Source organism: Cylas formicarius, unplaced genomic scaffold (assembly GCF_029955315.1).
Source record: "Cylas formicarius isolate icCylForm1 unplaced genomic scaffold, icCylForm1.1 PGA_scaffold_2__14_contigs__length_35257938, whole genome shotgun sequence".
Taxonomy (NCBI): Eukaryota; Metazoa; Arthropoda; class Insecta; order Coleoptera; family Brentidae; genus Cylas; species Cylas formicarius.
The window spans coordinates 22,017,770-22,039,347 of NW_026844319.1; the positions used below are offsets into that span (position 1 = coordinate 22,017,770).

A 21,578-nucleotide genomic window follows, 5' to 3' on the forward strand; every position below is an offset into this window, starting at 1 on the left:
CCACACCTTTTCATTCGGCTAATACCACACAAGCTTCAGCCCCTCTCGTTCGCCGACATGTCAATGTCCGACAATTTCTTGATTTCGCAAAAAGCTGTGAAAGAATCTGAAAATATTTTTCTTATTTTGAGGCAAGGTTACATGTCACCAAAAAACAAACTACTACAACTACAGCACAATTTTTTCGGAAATTTTTGTTTTACACCGGTCACTGCCGCATCTGGGGGTAAATAACGAGCGCGCGAAGGGAAACAAAAAAAAGGGTGGGACGCAAAACGTATGTGGGAGGAGAGTCGCGCTGGAACATTAAAAAACGAGAATCCAAACAATTACATTAATCTTTCGGCCAAAATCGAAAGCATCCACGATAAATATTCGCGACAGAGGCCAACAATTTGCCGGGGGTCGTCGCTCGTAGGAACATTGAAAAATCGACCTTTTCCCCCCACCGCACGACGATACAAATTACGAAAATCACGCTGCCAGAGCAGCATTATAACGACTCCCTACATCCCCCCTCGGTCGGCGTCCGAAAAAATCTGCTCGCGTGGCGAATTTTAATTTGGATAGCAGGCAACCGCGCTGCTACTGCGACAATTGTGTAGTCGTCTGCTTATAATAATAATAATAACAATAAATAGCCTCTATTGTAACAAAAAAAACAATATACAATATTAATATTTTTCAACGAAAAGTAAACAGATAGCTCAAAAGCGGCACAGTCTAATTTTAAATAGCTACTTTACTGAACCGCTAAAGAACTATTTATATAATTAATAAATTGCGCTTTATTTATTGAAATAAAAAATGGATGAACAACAAATAAAATATGAAAAATACCTGCAGAATCGGAAGAACAACCTAACTCTACTACACACTACAGAAAATGCAAATGAAGATAAAGAATTTGATAAGTCAATATAATAAAATAATTAGCAACACATTATTAGGAAAACTGTATTTGTAACAAATGATCTTTGTACCTTTTTTAAAATAAAGTTACTGAATTCCTGTGACCAAGAATTATAAACACGAATTGCGTTGAATGTGAGAGATCTACGAAACAAGGCACTCTGATGTGCCGATAGTGCTCCTAGGAGTAAGCAGCTTTCTCAGCAATGTAGGTGAACTATTGCAAAAAGTGACTCCTAAGTAGAAAAATTCATTTTTACTTTTAAATTAAGTTAAAAGTTAGTTTTTATTTTTATTTCTTTATCTCCAAATTATCAAAACATAATATTTGGATATTATCTCTACACGCGCATTAAGGTGCGTTAACAATGACGATTTTTTTTTATCTGACACACAAAAACTAGTTGCTAGTTACCTCTACAAAGTACTTACCACGTATGAGCTTGTTACATTAATGGGAAGATTGTCCTCATTATTGTTTTGATTATTGTTTTGCATTAGTCGCATATATAAATAGTCATATCTTATCACCAATAGATCATTGAGCCAATTTTATTGATGATTTTAATAGGAAATTAAACGGGGTACAAAAATGTTCTCTTCTAATTTTTCAATAAATCGAACCATTTTCAAAGATATTCGAGGTCGAAGATTGAAGAATTTAAAGAAAAATAACTTTGCTCTGAATTTTGTTATTGGCTGCAAAATTATTGTTGTGAAATGTTGTGTGTTGTGTGTTGTGTTGAGTGTTTTTGTGTGTTCTTGAGTGTTTTTTTTAATTTAAATGAACCCGTTGAGAAATGTTCAATTATGATGATCCTCAATTGTGATTAAAGCAGAAAATATAAAATAAAATATCATTAAAAATTTGATTAGGGAGAAGTATACTCCCAAACAAATAGTCAAAATTAATTTAAACTTTAATTTTTTTATGAATGTTGTGAAAACTCGTCAATTTAATGAATAAATTGAAAATATTTATTAAAAACTATGAATATAAGTACCCATTAGGATTCCAATGCAAATATCTTCAAAATGGTTCTAGTAATCGAAAAACCAAAAGAGAGACCTTCCTATAAAAATCATCAATAAAATTGGCTCAATAATTAATTGATGATAAGATCTTCTTTATACACCTTCACGCGCATATATACATTTCTTCGTTTGATTAGTTCTAAAAAATGCTACATGAGAGAAAGAAAACAAGAGATAACTATTAGATACAAAAGTGACTTCCGATTTGAGCCAAATAGTAGATGGCAACATTGGTTATTTTTATTGCAGTGTTTTTTGACTTTAAAGTATAAAAACATTATAAACCTACAATGGAATTTACAGGTTTTACTAAAACTTATAATTTTTTCTGGATTCTGCAATATCTACGTTTGTTAAATTTGTTTACTTATATTTTTTATGTCTGCTTTTAAACTGGAAATTTTAATTAGTGATATTAATATTATAACTTAGGAAATAAAAAATTGAAACACTTTTTTCAAACAAATTGAAATACTCCAAGCAAAAAAATATGTTACGTGTTTAGTTAAAATAAATCACAAGTACAAAGAAAAGAAAGAAAGAAAAACTGAACTACGTTACATAAAAAAATGCCTACTAAAACATGTAAGGACAAAAAGAAAATTCAAATATAACATTTAAACTCCAATTCTGATAATATATACAATATCCTCGACAGCGTTGTTGATTGTAATTTGGTATTTGGAATTTTACCATGTCAGTTTCGTTTCCCACTGATCCAAGTCACTTCGGACATTTCCAGGATATTACCGCACGGGTTTGGGAGCAAGCGGATGTTGTTGACTTTCGATTTTGTCAATTCTGACGGTCATGTCAGTGAATGTATTCGTGTTGTTTTGCAAAAATGCACCCAAAAACTAAAACTAACGGTTGTAGAAAACTAACGGTGTGTGTTTTTTATTTTAAATAGTTTATGTTTCTTCTGTTTGGTAGATAGTTAATTTGTTAATTATCATGATTATATAATTGTCCGTTCATTCATGAAACATTATTAAATTATACATTTCATTTTTAAACATGTTTACTTATATATCCCTAAAAATTAAGAAGTTTCATTTTAAATGAATAATCATTGGATTTTCTCTTGGTGTATCTTCTAAATCCTTGTTTTTTCATTGTTATTATAATTTGTTGTTTTATTTTCGTTTTTTTTACTATACTGTACTCGCATAATAGTTATTAGAAAAGATTTGCTCCATATTGCTAACTTTGTCCTATTAGGAATAAATTCTTATTTTCAATAAGTTTAAATATGATAAATTACTCTATTCCGCCTTTTTTTATCATTTGTTTGCAGAAAATTTTCTTGTTAATTGTGCATCACAATTTTTCTTTAGTTTCATTATTATTTATGTAATGTATCATGGAAACTCGTTACCATGAGTGTACTGTAGATAGGTATTGCTTTAGAAGGAATATATCTATTGCTGATTCAACGAAACTATTTTTTATTTATTTCTTAAAATTATGTATTTAACAACAAAAAAATGAAGTTTTGAAATCATCTAAAGTTATATGTTTTTGATGAGACCGCAAAGTTCAAATTTAGGACTGCGAGATAAAGACGGGACGAAGAGGAAGGATGAGGGTAAATCAGCTTCAAAATTCATACATGTAAATAGTATATTATGCAACAAGATGCAACGGCATTGAGTCGCGAGTTTATAATCAAATAATAGTGATCTAAGAAGTTTGCCAAACGTGTTGCATACTATTCTTTTTCTAAGACGGTTAGTTTTTGGGTACATTTTCGCAAAACAAAGCGAATACATTCACTGACATGCAAGTCAGAATTGACAAACGTCAAAATTCAAGTCGTGGGTAACATTTCCGAAAACATCCGATTCCTCGAAAATGTCCGAAGTGGCTCGCAGCCGTAGGAAACGAAACTAACGTCGTAAAATGACACTGCGCAAACTAGATCGACGTATAATTGGATATTTCAAAGAAAGCAGTAGCAAATGTGGTTACGCTCATTTCTCGGATACAGTGTGCTAAATTTTAATATTAATTTTTACCGGCTACTTCGCCTTTAATTTCATTTTTGTTTAATTTGGCAGCGTCATTTGAACTGAACCAGGGATAAACAGTTTACTTCGTTTTGGTTTTGCCGTTTTCGGAATTAAAATGTTTTCCGCGCGTCATCGCGTCGTGTTTTCAATGGCGTTTTCGAAACCCCACTTCAGGCACGTTATTAAAGCGAACCGATCGCGCTCAAATAACGAACAACGGCGTCTCTGTATTTACCCCGGCTGAACGCGGGTCTTTGCGACTATACGATAAAAAGCGTTCATAATAATTATAAAACAAGAGAGTTCGTGGGACATAAAGCTGGTAGCGTTGCTCTATGAACTTTCCCTGGGAATTAGATCTCGGAGGGCAGATAAGTGTGTGATTAGCGTTGCATTAACGTTAGTCTGGGAATACGGATGAATTAAAAGCGGTGTTCGTATTATATAAAGCTTTAATTACATGCACTCTCAAGCGATACAGGTGAAGTATTATATTCCAGATATTATAGTTCGTGACAAACAGTGAAAACGCAGACATATTTATAATTATTGTTAGAGTTCTATATTGAATATATTCTTGTAAAATTCATTCATCCATCCATCATTTTGCTTCTGAGATTGTTGTAACTACCATCTTGAATTCGTTGCCTCCTTTATGTTATCCTGACAACCGTTAAAGATACACATTTGTAAGTTTGCTATTATTTGACCAAGAAATTTTATATTTTTATCATAAAAATGTACTCAATCGCAGTTTTAATATTGATTTAACCTGTTTGCAAATATTCTTATATTTCTAAACAGAAAAATGTATTCGGTCAGTCAAAATGGTCAGCATCGTCAGCATACATTTCTAAATCAGTCAGCAATTAAGGTCATAAATCAAGCCACAGAATATAGCGCCTCCTGAAAGCATGCCTTCGATTCATTTAAGGCATTCGCCGTACAGATGTGCACACTATTAATTTAAGATTTCGGTTTTACATATCCCTTCCACCACACTGCACGGTCTACCACGAAAGGTGTTTCTATTTATAATATTTACATTTTGTTCAAAAATATTCAGCACAATTTAAAAACAATATCAGTATCCGAGTTGAGTATTTTTTTTATACAATTTTTTTTAATGGACATCGAACTAGTGACTCTTTTCCTTTCCTTTTCGTAGAATGCGCTTTTTGTAGAGGATTTAGAACTTTAGTGTAATTAACAATGTCAACATTAATTGACATTATATATAGTTTACCTTGGTGGTTGAACTAGAATCTTTTTTAAATTCAATTTCGGCCTCCCTTTTGCTTGTTAAATTGGTTATTAGACATAGATACTGATTAAGTAAATACTTGCAGCAAATAAATAATAATTATTATTATATTAGACTGCTCGAAATTATTTTGGCTAGTTAAAGGTTAAATATATAAGCTGCGTTGAGTGACCCACGTTAATTCGAATTATAGTTAGCAATCAGCCAGTCTACTGACCAATTGAGAAATCTTGCTGATTAAGTAATTATTTGCAGCAGACTGATATTGATTAAATGTTTGTTTTCAGGATGAGGGGTGCCGATTGTGTTTCATTTATTCCAAGCAAAATCTTTGTATGTTGCCCAGACGATTTATTACCTAATTTTTGTTGTGGGCCAATTTTAATAAATCAATTAATTAAAAAAAACAATGTTTCTTTAGTCTATCGTTTTTAGTTGTAAATGTATTTTTTTTGTTTGTTAGACAGTTGTTTTATATTATTAAGAAAGGATTGACACTATATATATATATATATATATATATATATATATATATATATATATATATATATATGTGTTTTCGGAGCGCGAGCATTGAAGATGCCAAGTGAGATTTTGGCGAAACGTCTGCAGGATTCCAGTCGGATGCAGGATTTGCAGGATTCCAGGCGGATGCAGGATTCCAGTCGGAGTTCAACGAGCGAACGGATGATATCCCGGAATATAGTGTCATCATATATATATATATATATATATATATATATATATATATATATATATATATATATATATATATATATATATATATATATATATATATATATATATATATATATATATATATATATATATATATATATATATATATATATATATATTATAATATATGTATCAAATAGTCATTCATCGAAAAAATCAACAAGAATATATATTTTTTTATTTTATATAACGAAACAAATTACTCAATGTAATATGCCAATAGGTGCAATATACAAACTTACCCATCAAAATAAACTTTCATTTGCCAGATATATCGAACCTATCCAACACAAAAATTTACCATTTTAAAAAATGTTCGCTAATAATCCTCAGTATGATTTTAGTTTAGAGAAGCATAAATCATTCAACAAAAAACCTTATATAAGGATGTAGAAAATTTTAAAAATAGTTTAAAATAATCTCTTATTACACTTATCACAAGCACTAAATGACAAAGAAAATTTGCCTCCCAAATTCCGATATTGACAACATTAGATGACCCATTCCAGCTTAGCTAGAGTCAGCTACAAGAGGTGGGTTCGACTAATATAGAGCTAATAATTAGAGCTAATAACTAATTATTTGGAATATTTATCTGGACGAAGATACTGAAGTCAAACAGTGTAAACCCTGACATGTTTCTAATTATTGTTTAATAAACTATATATGAATGACTTGACGGATAATGATTTCTGAAAAAGACATCTATACTGAATATATTCTTGTAAAACTTATTCATTCATTCGTGTCATTTTGCTATCGAATTTGTTGTATAGTGCCATCTTGAATTCTTTGTCTCCTTAATGTTGTCCTGACAACCATTAAAGATAAACATTTTTAAGTTTGCTATTATTTGATTAGGGTTTTGTAAGAGAAATTTAATACTTTTAGCATAAACATGTACTCAATCACAGTTTTAATATTAATTTAATCGCTGTGCAAAGCATTCTTATTTTTCTAAACAGAAAAATGTATTCGGTCGGTCAACATGGCTAATGGTCGGCATACATTTCTAAAGCAGTAAGCAATTGAGGTCATAGATCAAGCCCCAGAATACCGCGCGTCCAGAAAGCATGTCTTGGATTCATTTATGGCATTCGTCGTAGAGAAACTGCCTAAGATTGAAAAGTTTGTAGCCAAAACTGTTTCGTTATTTTCTCACATCTATCATTGCATTGCATTAATTATAATATATTCTAATAATTCTGTTTATAATTTAATGATGTCCAATGAGCTTCTTTAAAGATTTTATTCAAAGTATCTTACCAAAATATTTAAAAAGTTGCCCTTAGAGAAAATTTCATAGATTTCTAATCTCCATTCCTCTCTATCTATCCACAAGTCCTCCAGGCCTCTCCCGAATTTCACTATCGATTCCCTCTCTCCAACTCTTGCCTCGTTTCCTTCTTCCTTGAGGGTTCCAATCTATTTTTTTTTTTGGATTTGATATTGTGTTCGTGGCTCTTAACGTGTTCTGCGTTTTTTCTTTCAAAGGCCATACTTCAGAGCTATTTGTTATGATGCTTTTAAAGATTGAATTGTAAATTCTTTTTTTGAAATTTCCAGTTTTAGTTTTGTCCCCTAGTATATTGTTTAACATGGAAATTGCTCTTCTTCCTTCTCTGTGCTATAGCTTCGTCCAGAGTTCCACCTTTGTCGATTTTCATTTCATTTAATCTTGCCGATGTTGACTTCCAAACCCCATTTGTATTCCATCAGTTTGCAGGCCATATATTGTATATTGTATATCTTGTGCAACAACTTGATCATGCGTGAACGATAGAGTGTAAACTGTGTACGCGTCATCCACTGGTATTCCCATATTCTTCCAAATATTTAGTGCATTTTTCAAATAAATTTTAAATAACGTTGAAAACATGCAACAAGGCCTATGGTAACCGTAAATCCTGTTGTTAAACCACAACTTGTTTTAACTCTCGATCTTGTACCTTGATATAAGGATTTCGCCGCATTTATTATTTCTGAGTTTATATTGTTTTGTTGTAAAGACTCCCACCGTTTTACTAGGGGTACGCTGTCATACGCTTTTTTTAGATCAACAATGATTCATTCATTTCACTCTTTATAACCGAATTTAAACCACTTACATCAAAAAGCAATAAAAGTGTGACCGGAGTGACTCTGCTGTCAATTTTAGATATTTCAAAGCATCGATTGAGTAACAATATTGTTAAATTAGAAGACTTTTTAAATATTTTTAGGTGAATGTGGCCTACAGCGCCGCTAGTACTTCTTTCAGGACTCTCTTCTCCGTTTCCAATACCGAACAGGCTACACGACGTGATATTCAAATTATCAGGCAGGTGCGTACCGAAATCTCTACTCGGCTCACTGACACGGGGACAGGGCCCATAATTCAACGTCCTTGAAGTTTTGCGCACGCAAAAACGCGAAAAAAACGATCGAGAAAAATGGCGAAATAAATGCTTTCGCTTTCCCCGTGGGGACTTGCGTGCCACGCAAATTTATTTGCCGGTTTTCGTAGCCCGCCAAGATTATCTTGCGGATTATGTATAAATTTGGGTAATCGAGAAAGTATTCCCCGTTTTTTACCGATTCCAAGCTTTCGGGACCAGCCCTTGTACTTTTTATACGCCGCCGTTTTCTTTAAATGGGTGTTTACTTTTTTTTAGGGGGGCGTAGTGGTGGAAAACTGTCATTTATATGAAATGATGTCGTGTAATCGTCGAGGGTACGAAGCTATGAGGTAAAACGGGCTTACGAGACCGACCAAGTACTCTAAAACAATTAAAATTTCCATAACGGTTCCTTAAATCATCCCTCAAGGGAGCCAACTCCAAATTAACTAACTCGAAGGCAGTTTTAGACTGTGGCATCCAGTTGAAGCAGTTGCCGCCATATGCCGCTTAAAGCAACGGACAATTCTCACTACCTTCGGTAATTAAAATAAGTAAACAGAAAAAGAAGAAACAAATAAATTATAATATAAATTATAAAATAATATCCGAATACTATAAGGTAAAACTCATAAGGTTTTAATCATGGAAAACGAAGCTTGTCATTTCATCCAAGTTTTCTTTCTATAAAGGTTAGGTTTGGCAAAATCCAAAATGGATGATCAGCGCTCCAAACGAAATAGAAAGGTTAGCTAAAGTTACTTTTTACAAAACTCCTGCGTCGATTTTTGCTGAGTCGAAATTGCTGACGTTTCGCCAATCATCCTGTTGGCTTCTTCAGAGCTTGACTGAAACTGGCTCGTATTTTACTGTGTACTTGCTTGTATATTGTTTGAGGGAAGCGGAGCTAAATGAGGTGCATAAACACAGTCTCGGATGACTGATTCCCAAATTGGTGACAGATGGAGACCTGAGTCGCGGTTAAGATTGTTAGGTTGTTTATTGATTTTTATAGACCCTCATTTAGCTCCGCTCCCCTCAAACAATATATAAGCAGGTACGGAGTAAAATGCGGGCCAGTTTCAGTCAAGTTCTGAAGAAGCCAACAGGATGATTGGCGAAACGTCAGCAATTTCGACTCTGCAAAAACCGACGCAGGAGTAATCCAGAAGTTGTGTAAAAAGTATTACAGTAGCCTGTGGAAGTTCCTTTGAAAAGTTAAATAAAGTTACTTTTAGTTTTGTTGAACCAAACTATAGCAGTGTGACACTGATTTACATGTTACAGCGAGAGAAAAAGGGAGTTTTCAGATAAACTGGTATTCAATTACATATATATGACCGAACAATAGGGACGAGCTGGGCATTAGAAAAACGGATTGCCCTATATAGACATTTGAAAAAAAATATCCAATAAATCAAATTATTTTGACTCTGATCTGGACATTAGGGTTGACTTTTAAAACTCAGTTTGCGCAAAATGATCTTGTATATCAATTATAGTTACTTTTTAGCTAAATGCTCTTTGCATATCTATGAAAGGAAAGTGGTGAATGTTGTTCGAACAATTTCATAAATAAATTCCCATAACTCCAAATGGGCTTAGCGCATTTTGAAAAACAATTAATCTACTAGCGGTTTTTTTTCCGAAATAATCTCAAAAAGAAAACAGTGACGTAGTCAAATGAGAGCCCAGCAACCCTGTTATAACATCATAACAATATCTCGAACCTAACCCAAAATATGAATAAAAGAAGTTTTATAAGGCTGTAACAGCTTTGCTATCTTTCTAGAGGAAACTAATTTCAAATTTTCTTTGGCCATTTATTCCGTTCTCTTCTCTATACATGTCTATAAGTTAGCATTTTAGTTTCGATCGTATCCAGTCTCGAAAGGCAAACCACATAAGAGAACATCGTAACAGAAAATCATTGGGTCCTTCAAGCATGGAAGTGGAGAGAAAGACTTGCATTTAATTTCTCTAAAAAAAGGTCCATCGCAAAAGTTCTCGCGCACAAAAATTAAAGAAAGTTTAATTTGAGGAAGAATTTCCACTATCCGGATATTATTATGTAATTGTTCCTAATATAACAAACAAAATGCCGATTTGTTATTTAGGATGCCAAATGATAAAATAAAATTTAATCATTTTATCTTCATAAATTTTTTTACAGCACAGTATTAATATTATCACATATTTTCTCTGTAAATATTAACTACCTTAACCAAAAAGCAAATTATTTCAAGCAATATCCAAATGACACACCTTGAACCATGAGTATAGGTGCAGCACTAGATTCACCTGGCAAGTACCGATTCCTCGTGCTTATTTTATCGACATCCTCTCTGGCGGAAACGGGTCTCCTTTATATCCGGATCCAAAACGATATCGATCGGAATTTTTAATTCTCGATATCGCTCTGTTCGCGTCATCTCTATTAGGATTGCCATTAGTTAACCCATTGTTCTATAACTTAGTCGAGATAACCGCAGAACAATAATTGTCAGGAAGCTTACACGGATCCCGTTACGCACGGGCGACCGGCTGAAAGCGAACCTTGTGTTTGCCGAAGGCGAATGTGCGCAGCGTAAACCCCTCCCCTGCCACCCCCGTTCGTTGCTTTGTGTCAAAGAGCTTAATTAATTAGTGAAATGACGTTAAAAAGGCAGTCCTCGTAATTACCCCCCCAAAAAAACGTCTTTTGACGTGTATACGTACCCCGCGGTGGTATGGAGACGTTTAATATTCAAAAGCCGCCCAAAACTCGCGCCGAGCAATGCGAAAAACAAATTTGTTTTGGTTTCAAAGAGCTCTCCTTCTCTCCCTCTCCATACTGTAAAGATGTCTCAGAAAGGACACTTAATTTTCACGGCGCCCAAAGTTGTGAGACACGTACGCCCCAAAGTAACTTAAAAGGACAAGTTTATAAGTCGAGTCTGCCGGGACTTCTTAATCAGTAAAAAGATAATGCTGCTCCACGGAGGCGGGTCGCCCTTGGAGGGGGTGGCATCCCCACGCTCGATGACTGTCAAAGAATTCCCGTTTGCCGTTGGTATTTATTTGACATTAGAAAGAAATTAAGGATTACATACCCAACACGTTGAACAACATTTTACGAACCGGCTCTCGAAAGCAGCGAACATGGAATTTATGAGGCACATTATACTCAGAGTTTTTGTTTTGTCATGATTTTTGGAGACACTTTGTGAAATTATTCTACTAATTTATCCTTCTTTAAAGTCGGTGGTTGTAATATAAAACAAAGTGAAAATTTTGAGTATTTTTTTTGTATTTTGTACTGACAATAATCAATATCAAACAATAAATAAAAAGTATTGGTTAAATGTACATATCTAGTTTAATTTTAAGTATTTACTCCTAAATAAATAGACACTGCCATTTTCTGACCAATACATTTTTTAAAATTTTTGAAGAACAAAAATATAAAAAAAAAACACTTAATGCGTAGTTTCAGTGAGGATATATGGGTATAGGTGGACCAGAATTATAGTGTTTTTACAACCGACCCCGTGATTAACTTTGCCTACTGTTTATTACTCCAAAACCGCAGTCCCTTATAGAACACCCTGTCAAGCAGAACCTGACCTGTAGAATTCCAGGACCGTCCTAGGAATTTATCTACCTAACTAACAAGCGGGACCTTTTTCGCCGAGCAATTCTTGAAATTTGTACATAAATTAGTACAAAGTAACAATTTATTACGTTCTATGTCACTTGTTTTTGATAAATTGGTTAAGGCTTTCGCGGCCCGTTGATAAGCTATTATCTTAATTCGGGTTTAAAGGCCGTCGTCGGTTGCAATTACTTCCTAACGTTTCGCTAGCACGAGTGGCGAGCTTCTTCAGAGGTCCTGGACTGGCGATTTCTCCTGCGCAGGTTGTATTTATGCCGATTGGTGGTGGACGGGGCTTGTTCCGCTTCGGCTGGTCTCGGGATATCCCCTTCAAGAAATGTTTAATTGTAAGGTTCTAATACATATTTATCTGTATTCTTATGACGTACCTTTATCTATCGCGAATATAATCTATAGACTGAAAAAAGACTGTTGTTGTTTATAAATCTAAGACTATGTAGAAGGCACAAAAATACAAGACAAATGATTATTTTCAAACTTACCTGTAAGATAAATATACGAACGATACATATCACCTGATGTTAAAATAAACTCTTCTGCTTATTCGAAAATACTTCACGGTCCTGCGAAGGTCTATGGTTAAGGTGCTGTAAAATACTTAAATCCTCAAAGCAAAAAATGCACTATAATTTTGGTCGTACATTAAACAAAGTATCAAAGAACGAGAACAGCCCATTCTTCCATGTAGATGATGATGAGCAAGAGAAAGAAAACAGTCCTTATTTCTCAATTGTAAGAGTTCCTTAATTTTAGATCGAGTTCACCACCACGTTTGAAATGTTTACACTGTTTTTTTTTTTGCTTGACCTAAAACTTTACACATATTTCAATACAATTGGTATGGAATATAGTAATAATTAGTAACTAGTAATATGGTAGTAACACATTTTCTATAGGACTTTCGATGTTTTTTGAAATCGGTAACCCAAAGTCATTGATTTGCTGAAATTCAGCTGAAAACTGATAATTTGCAAAAAAAGGCAGAGTCAAATATGAGTTATGTGACAGACGATGCTGAGGACTTTACAGGAAATGCTAACTGCAGCGTTCTTTTTATCTGCGACGCGAGATTTCCATACGAATAAATAAACGTAAAACTTGCTTTGTAGTCATTTTTTCGCTTCTATTGGCTTAATCAAAAGCTCGTAGTTCTGTCTGTAAAAATAAAACAAATAAAAGGGTTTTCAACAACACGATCCGTCGTTTGAAAACTTCAGAAATATTTTTGTATGATTCGTTAATCGATGAAATTTCATATTCATCATAAAGCATTTAATTTTCAATTGCAATGCTGTTTACGTTACAATTGAAATTTTCCTGTGTGATTTACGATACATGAAAAGAAAATGCACGTATCAAAGCAAGTACCAAGAAGATGAAAAAATTTCAAAAAACTTACATTTACCATTTCAAATATGTAGTGTGAAACTGTATATAAATTGGTGAATTGGTGCAATAATTCTTGACACCATTGGGAATGTAATTGTGTACATTATTTTGAAATTAGTTTATCAATGAGTATTTCTTAAAATTCTTCATACGGACACCATTTTTGTGGTTCTTTCTAAATAACACAACAAATGATCACAACTGCACAACAGGAAAATTATACGCGTTCCCAAATAATTTTCAAAAAAACGGAAAAGCAAACAGATTCCAAAAACGCCGTTCCAGTCTCATCCCGTTGATCCGCAAGAAATAAGTTCGCGCAAACTTTCCCGTTTTAGAAATTCGGGGCTTAAAAAAATGTCACCTGTGTTTGCGGCTTAATATCAGCCCGGAAGAAACCTCGTTAACCTCCGGGAGGTATAAAAATGCCTGGAAACCGACGTCATAAAGTTAATGCCTTACACAATTTTGTGTTTAATAATTTGGCGATGTAATAAAACTTCCCAAATAAACTTTATCCAACATCTCGTCTATAAAACTTTTATTAGGGCCATTGTGACATTTGTTTTCGGACGTAATAATATCGTCCGCGTTGTTCGTCCGAATACCCCATTACTTTTTAAACGGTCATTAGAAGGGGCTTCAATCCGAAAGTTTTTCAGTTCGCCCTTTTTGTTTCAGATTTGATCTGCGGCCGCCACTTATCTCTATAGAAACGCGAAAACGAGCGATAATGGCGGACAGTCTTCGGCGTCTCGGTGAGTTTTAAGTATTCGTTAGTGACTGTAAATCGCCTTATTCATAAAAGCATTCGCAACTTATAAATCTCTTAAGTGGTTTCACGCGAAGGTTTTTTGCTAAATTTATTCGTGAATATTTATTGTACAGCTAGTTGTTGACCTTGCAAGAACATCGACTAAGCCGACAAATAAGTACAAAATTTTTGAGGTTATGTTTCTCCATCAAAAATATGTAACAACTGTTTCACATACAAGGCATATTATATTTATTATAATAATAATCATTTTAATAATTAATAATTATTATACTATACAGCTGCAAAACTATATCAATCTGTAAGATATTATTAAGGTATAATACTCCAAGTTGAAAACACAATAACTCTTACCAGTCTAAACCTTGATGTATCTTAATTTCAATAGTAGGAAGTAGTAATAAGCAAACACAAACTATTAATAATGCTGTGAATGCACATGAATATATACAGATACTTAGGTTTAGAAATCGTTGGTTCTTTGTCGTTATTTCTACACATCTTTATATCGACAGTACAGTAACATCAAGGAAGAAGGAATTTTAAAAGTTGAAACCAGTTGTGGTTACACCATTGTTGAGATGGAAATTGGAACATTGATCGTTTACTCCTCCATAGACCATTGTCTGCCGAATCGATCCATTTTTACATTAACATCTTAAGACATTCCGACAAAACTATTGCCTATTTATAGTACTAAACACAATATGTACCAGCTAAGGGCTGTGAAACAATGTCTTGAATTTTCGGACGTTTTAATAATAAAAAAAAACATTGTAATAATGACTTCGTCAATCCCTGGTAGCCATATAGCCTTTCGGATAATCGTTGCTTACTTCTGCACCAACTGCATGTATCATTCGTTCAGGTAATAAGGATGATACCGAATAAAAAAAAAGCAATAAATTTCCATAGTATTTTTTTGTATCAAAATGGAAACCGCATCGAATGAAAATGTTAAATTATTCAAAACAGTTCCCTGACAGACATTTTTTTCAATTTCCGTTCCGCCCGCGGGGGTTGTCGTCGAGCTTTCCGACTCGGTAACGGGGGATTGCAAAAATATGCATTTGGCGAACGGCGGCCGCCATTTCGCGTGCGTTCCGAGCGTATTGCGCAATTAATCGTTCATTGTAATAGCTACATGCGGGCCACGGAAAAATGAAAGAACAAAAAATTCGAAATTGGTATCATTTTCGTCGGTAATTTATAGAAGGCTTCAGCCACCATTGTTTACGTTTTATCCATAGAGAAGAAACTGATTACTTCTCTAATTAATAGATATCAAAATTATTTACAGTCTTTTGTAATTTTACAAGTTTAATTTTACATCGCTTTCAATTGTCTAAAACAAATTGACAATTGCGATTAACAATGTAAACTTTTGTGTCGTTTACTTTCTCGTTTACCTATATAAATTGGAGAATGGGCTATTCTCGTTTACTTATTTATGCATACACCATCTAGTACAATTTTAATGGTTAGATTTAAAATTTTAATCAGTTTAACTTAACGTGTGAGTTGCGTGTACGGAATATAAATTGTAACATGTAGTTATGTCAGATTTTTTTTAAAACAGAAAAAAATTACAAGAAGCGTGCAGCAATTTATTGAATAATATAACAAAACAGAAAAGCTTTATACAAATTCAATGAACTGAACCATGTTTAAATGCATTGGCTTCATTAATTCTAACATTTTGAGAAAAATCTCAATTTATTTTTGTTTTTTTTTTTTGGTTAGTTTTGTTTAGTATAATAACGATGGGACGCAAATGCTGAATGTGTGCACTAATTCCCTCAGTGTGATTGTGCTATGTGTGTTATTACATTTACGAAATGTATAAATGCTTACCAATACACTATTATTTGGTGATCAAACAATATTTTCTTTAAATATTTTTATAAAAATCGAACTTTTTACAAAACCTTTAAAAAAACGAATTCAAAACGATTTGAATAGAATTTAGAAATATTTAAGTGTTTCAAACGTTGTCAAAAAAATTGTTTTTCAGAAAGTTGCTTGTTTATTTTCAGGAATATTATTGTAATATTATTAAATATGCATTTATCAAAAAAAAATATTTTTCGAAAAAGTTTTAACTTAATTATTAAATTTAAGTACCAGAGGGAGTCGTTCTCTCATTACTGAGAATCTTGATCACTGATTAATTTGTGCCATTGACTTCTATCCTTGAACAATTTATAGAATTGTAGAACTAAGTGCCTTTTGGATCTGAGCAGCACATCGTTTTGGTGAGCGCTTGAATCGTCCATCCATCGTCAGTACGATATTGGAAGATCGAGAAGATCAACGATTGAACTAGTTAAATTTTAGTGTTTTCTGTAATTAGATGTTCATTTTTCGATGAACCCTCCACAGTATTTTTCAGTTAACACAGTCACTCAATACTTTTGCTAATCTAAATAGTACATGACCATGACCATTGGAATATTAAATTTTCAGCATTTCTCTATGAGCTGTTTCGTATTAAGAATCTTTTCTCTGGTGTCTTCGCCCTTCTTGGGGGATATGTCGATCTAGATAGGTCCCTAATCGGTCTTTAATAATGCGAAATAGAATCTTACTCGTATTCGGTATTAAAGAAAGGCAATCGTTCTCCCGCAATATTCTCACAACCTGGTGACCCCTTTTTCCACATATGATACGGTTTCTTCCTTGAACAGTGCTGTGCAATATTTGGGCCACGCGTTCAATATTGCTTGAGTGTCCCCAACAACAGTACTTTATTCAGATTGAATTGCATAATTGCGTGGTTACCTGTCTTTAGTCTCATTTCTGTGCGAGTGTGACATTTTTTGGATATGTAATTTTCTTTGTCTTCACGGCATTTTTTCTGGATGCCTGTAGATAGAGATGTATAGGTCCCTTCATCGAGAGGGCCTATTTTCACTTGTTTGTCCTGTTCTATAACTTGTCATGTCCACCACCATCAACCAACTCACTGATCCAAGGTTTGCGACCATCCAAGCTTTGTAGTCGGCAGCACTGTTTAGCAGGTTCTAGGTGACCCTCCCTAAAACTCTTCCACGATTTTTCGGCGTCATCACCAGAATTTATATTCGTTAATACTGGTTTAATTTTCTGAAAGTTTCTATTTCTTCTTTTATTTACCTCTTGTCTCGAGGTTTTTCTGGATCTGGATCTGAAATCCATTACTAGAAGTTGGTGGTCACTGCCACAGTCCGCAACTTCGTTTGACATCTTGTGTTGGTTAAGATAAAATCTATTTCATTTCACCAAGCAACTTCCATGTCTAGAGCCTTCGTGGATTGACTGATTACATTCCAGGTGTGTATTCTTTTGGATTTTGGGAGAGTGGAATTATTTTGACTGTGTATTCACTTTCAAATCGGGTCCTCTCGGAGATTCGACTGAAGAACTATTTAGACTCCGGTTTTATTTTGAAACATTTATATTATCCGAAGGTGGGTTTCTCTTATCTTCCTTCGATCCATTTAAAGGGATTTAATCCTGCCTTATAAGAGCTATGGTTATACCGCAAGAGCCTCATTCGTTATCTAGCAAGGTATACACCAGGTGATTGAAGGTGAGGTTGACGTTTGTTTAGTTTTCATGTTTTGAGGTTTAGCACTACCTCTTGCACCCCTTATAGTATCATAAAAATGATGAAATTAACAATTTTGGTTATAACATATTTATTTAATAACAATGATTTTTTTTAAATTTATTAATCAAAATAGGTCATGTATTATGCACTAAGTGTAAATGCAAAACAAAAATTTACCCCATTTTGAAAAATGTTTAATAAATGAACATCAACAATGGAATTATTAGCAAGCAATAAATATATATTTACACAAGCTTGTCACCGTCAAAAAATGGTCAAAATATATGACAATCACTTGGTTTAAATAAATATTTATTCTCAAAAACTGCTACTAGTTCAGTCAAAATAGACATAGGTCAAAACTTAGGCAAAATCCGCATGGAGCTGAAAATTGGCACAGACGTTAAATATTCCATTACACATGAAATGTCAAAAATCCCCTTCGATTCGACTTGTGCAAAAATTTTTATTCTAGGTCAAACGTACGAAATTGAAGTTTTTCCCATTTTTCTCGAAAACGATAGGTTTTATTGTGTAAATAGGTCAGACAAATGATTATACCTTACACTCACCATTCGTGAGATTTGGCGATTATATCTATTATGAAAATTCATATTTCACATAATATGCTCACATTTCCGCACCACCTATGAGGTAATGTACTTGACGCTTTTTTTTAACGTGGTTTCCTCAATAGGTATACTCCTCGATCTATTGTAATGAAGAAAATTTGATCAGATCGTATCCGATTTTTATTTATATTGAACGTCCGATGACGTGTATATGCTGCGTTTAGGTGCATATCACGTAAAATATGAATTTTGTAATAGTTGAAACCGTCATATCTCACGAATGGTGGAAATGGGAAAAAAACCTCAATTTTGTTTGACCTTGAATAATTTTTTCCACTAGTCGAATCGAAGGGAATTTTTGATATTTTATGTATAATGGTGTATTTAACGTCTCTGCCACCTTTACCTCTATGCGAATTTCTGCTAGGTCAAATGTTTATTTTGACTAGTTTATACCTGTATCACTCTAAAACAAAGTTTAGTAATAGCAAAACCATTCAAGTTCATCAGATGGGAGTTCACTGTCAAGTAACCTTTGTCGTGATACCGCAATCGGTATCCTGATGGTACGTACGTCCCACCAACACCAGTATTGACTGACCAGCAACACTTAATATCGTACGCGCCCGCCTCGATCGATTTACCGCACGAAACGGAATTCGTAAGAAATACAAAAAAATAATAAGTCATCGGATGTTCGGAAAAGCGCCATACACCCGACATTTCTCATGTCAAAACAATAAAATATAGAGGCGACAATTAAATTGCCCTCTCAGTTCTACAATTTATCTTCCGCGGGAATCTTTGTTTTATATTCCATAAATGTCATTTTTATCATCTCATAACTCAGCAAGAAATAATAGAACTCCACCTTTGCTTCTGCGGTAACGGCAGTTTTATGGTTTCATATCTGAGAGACAGTTCAATTTGCAATTTGCAAAAACATTTTCGCCAGAATGGAAAACCAAGTGAAATATGGTGTCAAAATCTTCCGTTCACGCGCGAGAAGTTCGAAAACGCAGAAAATTTTCGGTGGACCGACACATCGACAGGTTTTACCATGCAGCTTTAGCTATGTTTAAAATACAACCACGGAATCTTTATTTTACCTAAAATATTTATACTAACTTAAATATTTTTGCAAATTGATACAGAGTGAAAATTCAATTAGTATATTTTTATATTTATATATTTACTTTTATAAATTAAAGTCCAATTTAGTTTTTTCTATATTTGATCATTTTTTTTAATTTCCCTAATACGTTTGTTTATAATAATCAATCAAATCAAATATCAAAACCCAAAACTCAATATGTAGTGCGCCCGCGATAGTCGATGGAAGTTCCTGGAACTGTGCGAGTGGGGGGGTTAAAACGGTAGCGCTGGAAACGGACGGGTAGTGGGTTACGAGGCTAGGAGGCCGGTTCATCGTTTATGTATCCGGACCCGGCAGGCCGCCTCAAAGAGTGTTATTTTGTTTCCATTGTTTGTCGTGGGACAGTATTGGGTTCCCAATACTGCTCCTCTCAAGTGTATCCTTGGTTTTCGCAAATATACGCTGTTTATTACTCCAGAATTCCACGAGATTTTATTATGTGTTTTCACGTAACCGCAGAACAGTATGTGAAGACCGCAACAAATATTTCATTTGCAATAAATAATTCAAGTTGTGACACCCGGCTATTCCTTTCAAACGACACTAAACACGCGGGAATGATCGTGACGTCATACCGCTGCTTTTCGATCGATACGGCGACATGTTATAGTGTTATTCTCAGGGTATAAGTCGAGTATTATAATGTTTACGTTTATTTTTGGGTCGTGTAAAATGTGTTTGTATTTTGTGCTTTACATGATAATAATGGAAGCAACACAAAAACAATATTACAAATCGTGCCATAGTGTATTAGTACAACCCGTAAAACGCCAGACACTTTTTATTCGCCTACCAGAAAATAAAAGCCGTCTTTTTTTGTCAACGTTATGCTCAAGTGTCACTCTAGCCTTAACCGTGCAAACATTTTTAACTCTTAGAACTCGCACCCATTCTATCGCAGTCTCCAGAGGAATGGCTTCCTGATCTATATAAAATAAAGAACACTTTAAGTTATCAATGGCAATATACTTTAGAATCAGTATTTAGGTTTCCGCTAGTTTAAAAAAAAATCCTTTTTTTTTTGTTGAATAACTTGCATTTTACATTATTTGATATACCACTTTTTTTTAAACTAGAAAACTTTAAACCAACTTTCTTTAACACCGCGAACCTCAGTAAAAGTAAAACTTTCGGTGTTTTGTATGTAAGATGTCACCATAAACAAATCCACTAAAGGTAAATTTCTTTTTAACATTCTCTTTCGATACTAAACACAAGATAACAAAAGCAACCAGGATCAAGACTAAAACTAAAATCAAAACCACCAAGACGAACGTCCTTCTCTATTGGCTTCTCGATGCTACCATCCGGGTGGCGCGTAGATTAACGAGCGAATGACGTCACAACCGGTCACGACCAATGACAGCGCGTTTCACAGAGGATTTAATTTTTTTCCTTTTAAATTGCTTGTATTTGTTACATAGAACTAGGAAGTTATTTTTTTGGTTCTAGTATAAGCTTACTTTTATAAGCAATATTTTTCAAATTAAAATTTTGTTCAAATTCCCTATTGTGAAATATTAAACTACCAAAGATATAAATTGCAAAGTACTTCAGTAATTGGTTGCTTGGAAAAAGGTCGTTTCTCACCATTGAACCGCGTGCTACGATTTGGAACAAACTATATATTCCTGTCAAGTAAATAATGAAACGTATATGAGCAAAGTAATAATTAATAGAATTAATAGAATTTTAGTGTGAACTCCTTTTCCTCGACTATTAAAGTGCTACACAGTGCTGCATATCGCGCAACCGCAGAAGACATGTCACGTCACCATAGACTAAAAGGAGTATTGATTGCTAAGCACAATGGCAGGAGGAAAAGAAGAAGAAAAGGATTGATAAGCAAGTCGTTAGCAGTCCAGTTCGCGATCACTATTTTATGCAATTAATATGACCGCTTCAGCTATTTGCGACAAAGAGATTTTGCCGTACAATAACATGCCGCGCATCAATTTCCACGAGACGTTTCCGTATTGGTGTGGGCGTTACCTTCTCCGATTACATATTACTAATTGCCGCTATAGATAAATAATACACTGGATGTTTCAGGACTGACGGCTTATTAGCATCGTGCGTATACATACGATCGACGCGTTT

General features: G+C 34.1%; 1 protein-coding gene across 2 annotated transcripts in view; it reads left to right on the forward strand.

The window, feature by feature from the left end:
* The window catches only part of LOC132698155 (nephrin), a 520,664-nt gene that overhangs the window by 233,319 nt on the left and 265,767 nt on the right, over window positions 1–21,578 (forward strand). For both annotated transcript variants that reach the window (XM_060664070.1, XM_060664071.1), the window contains one exon: window positions 14,065–14,141. In XM_060664070.1, coding sequence (XP_060520053.1) covers window positions 14,117–14,141 — 25 coding nt within the window. In that variant the 5' untranslated portion in view covers window positions 14,065–14,116. The remainder of the gene's footprint in view (window positions 1–14,064; window positions 14,142–21,578) is intronic.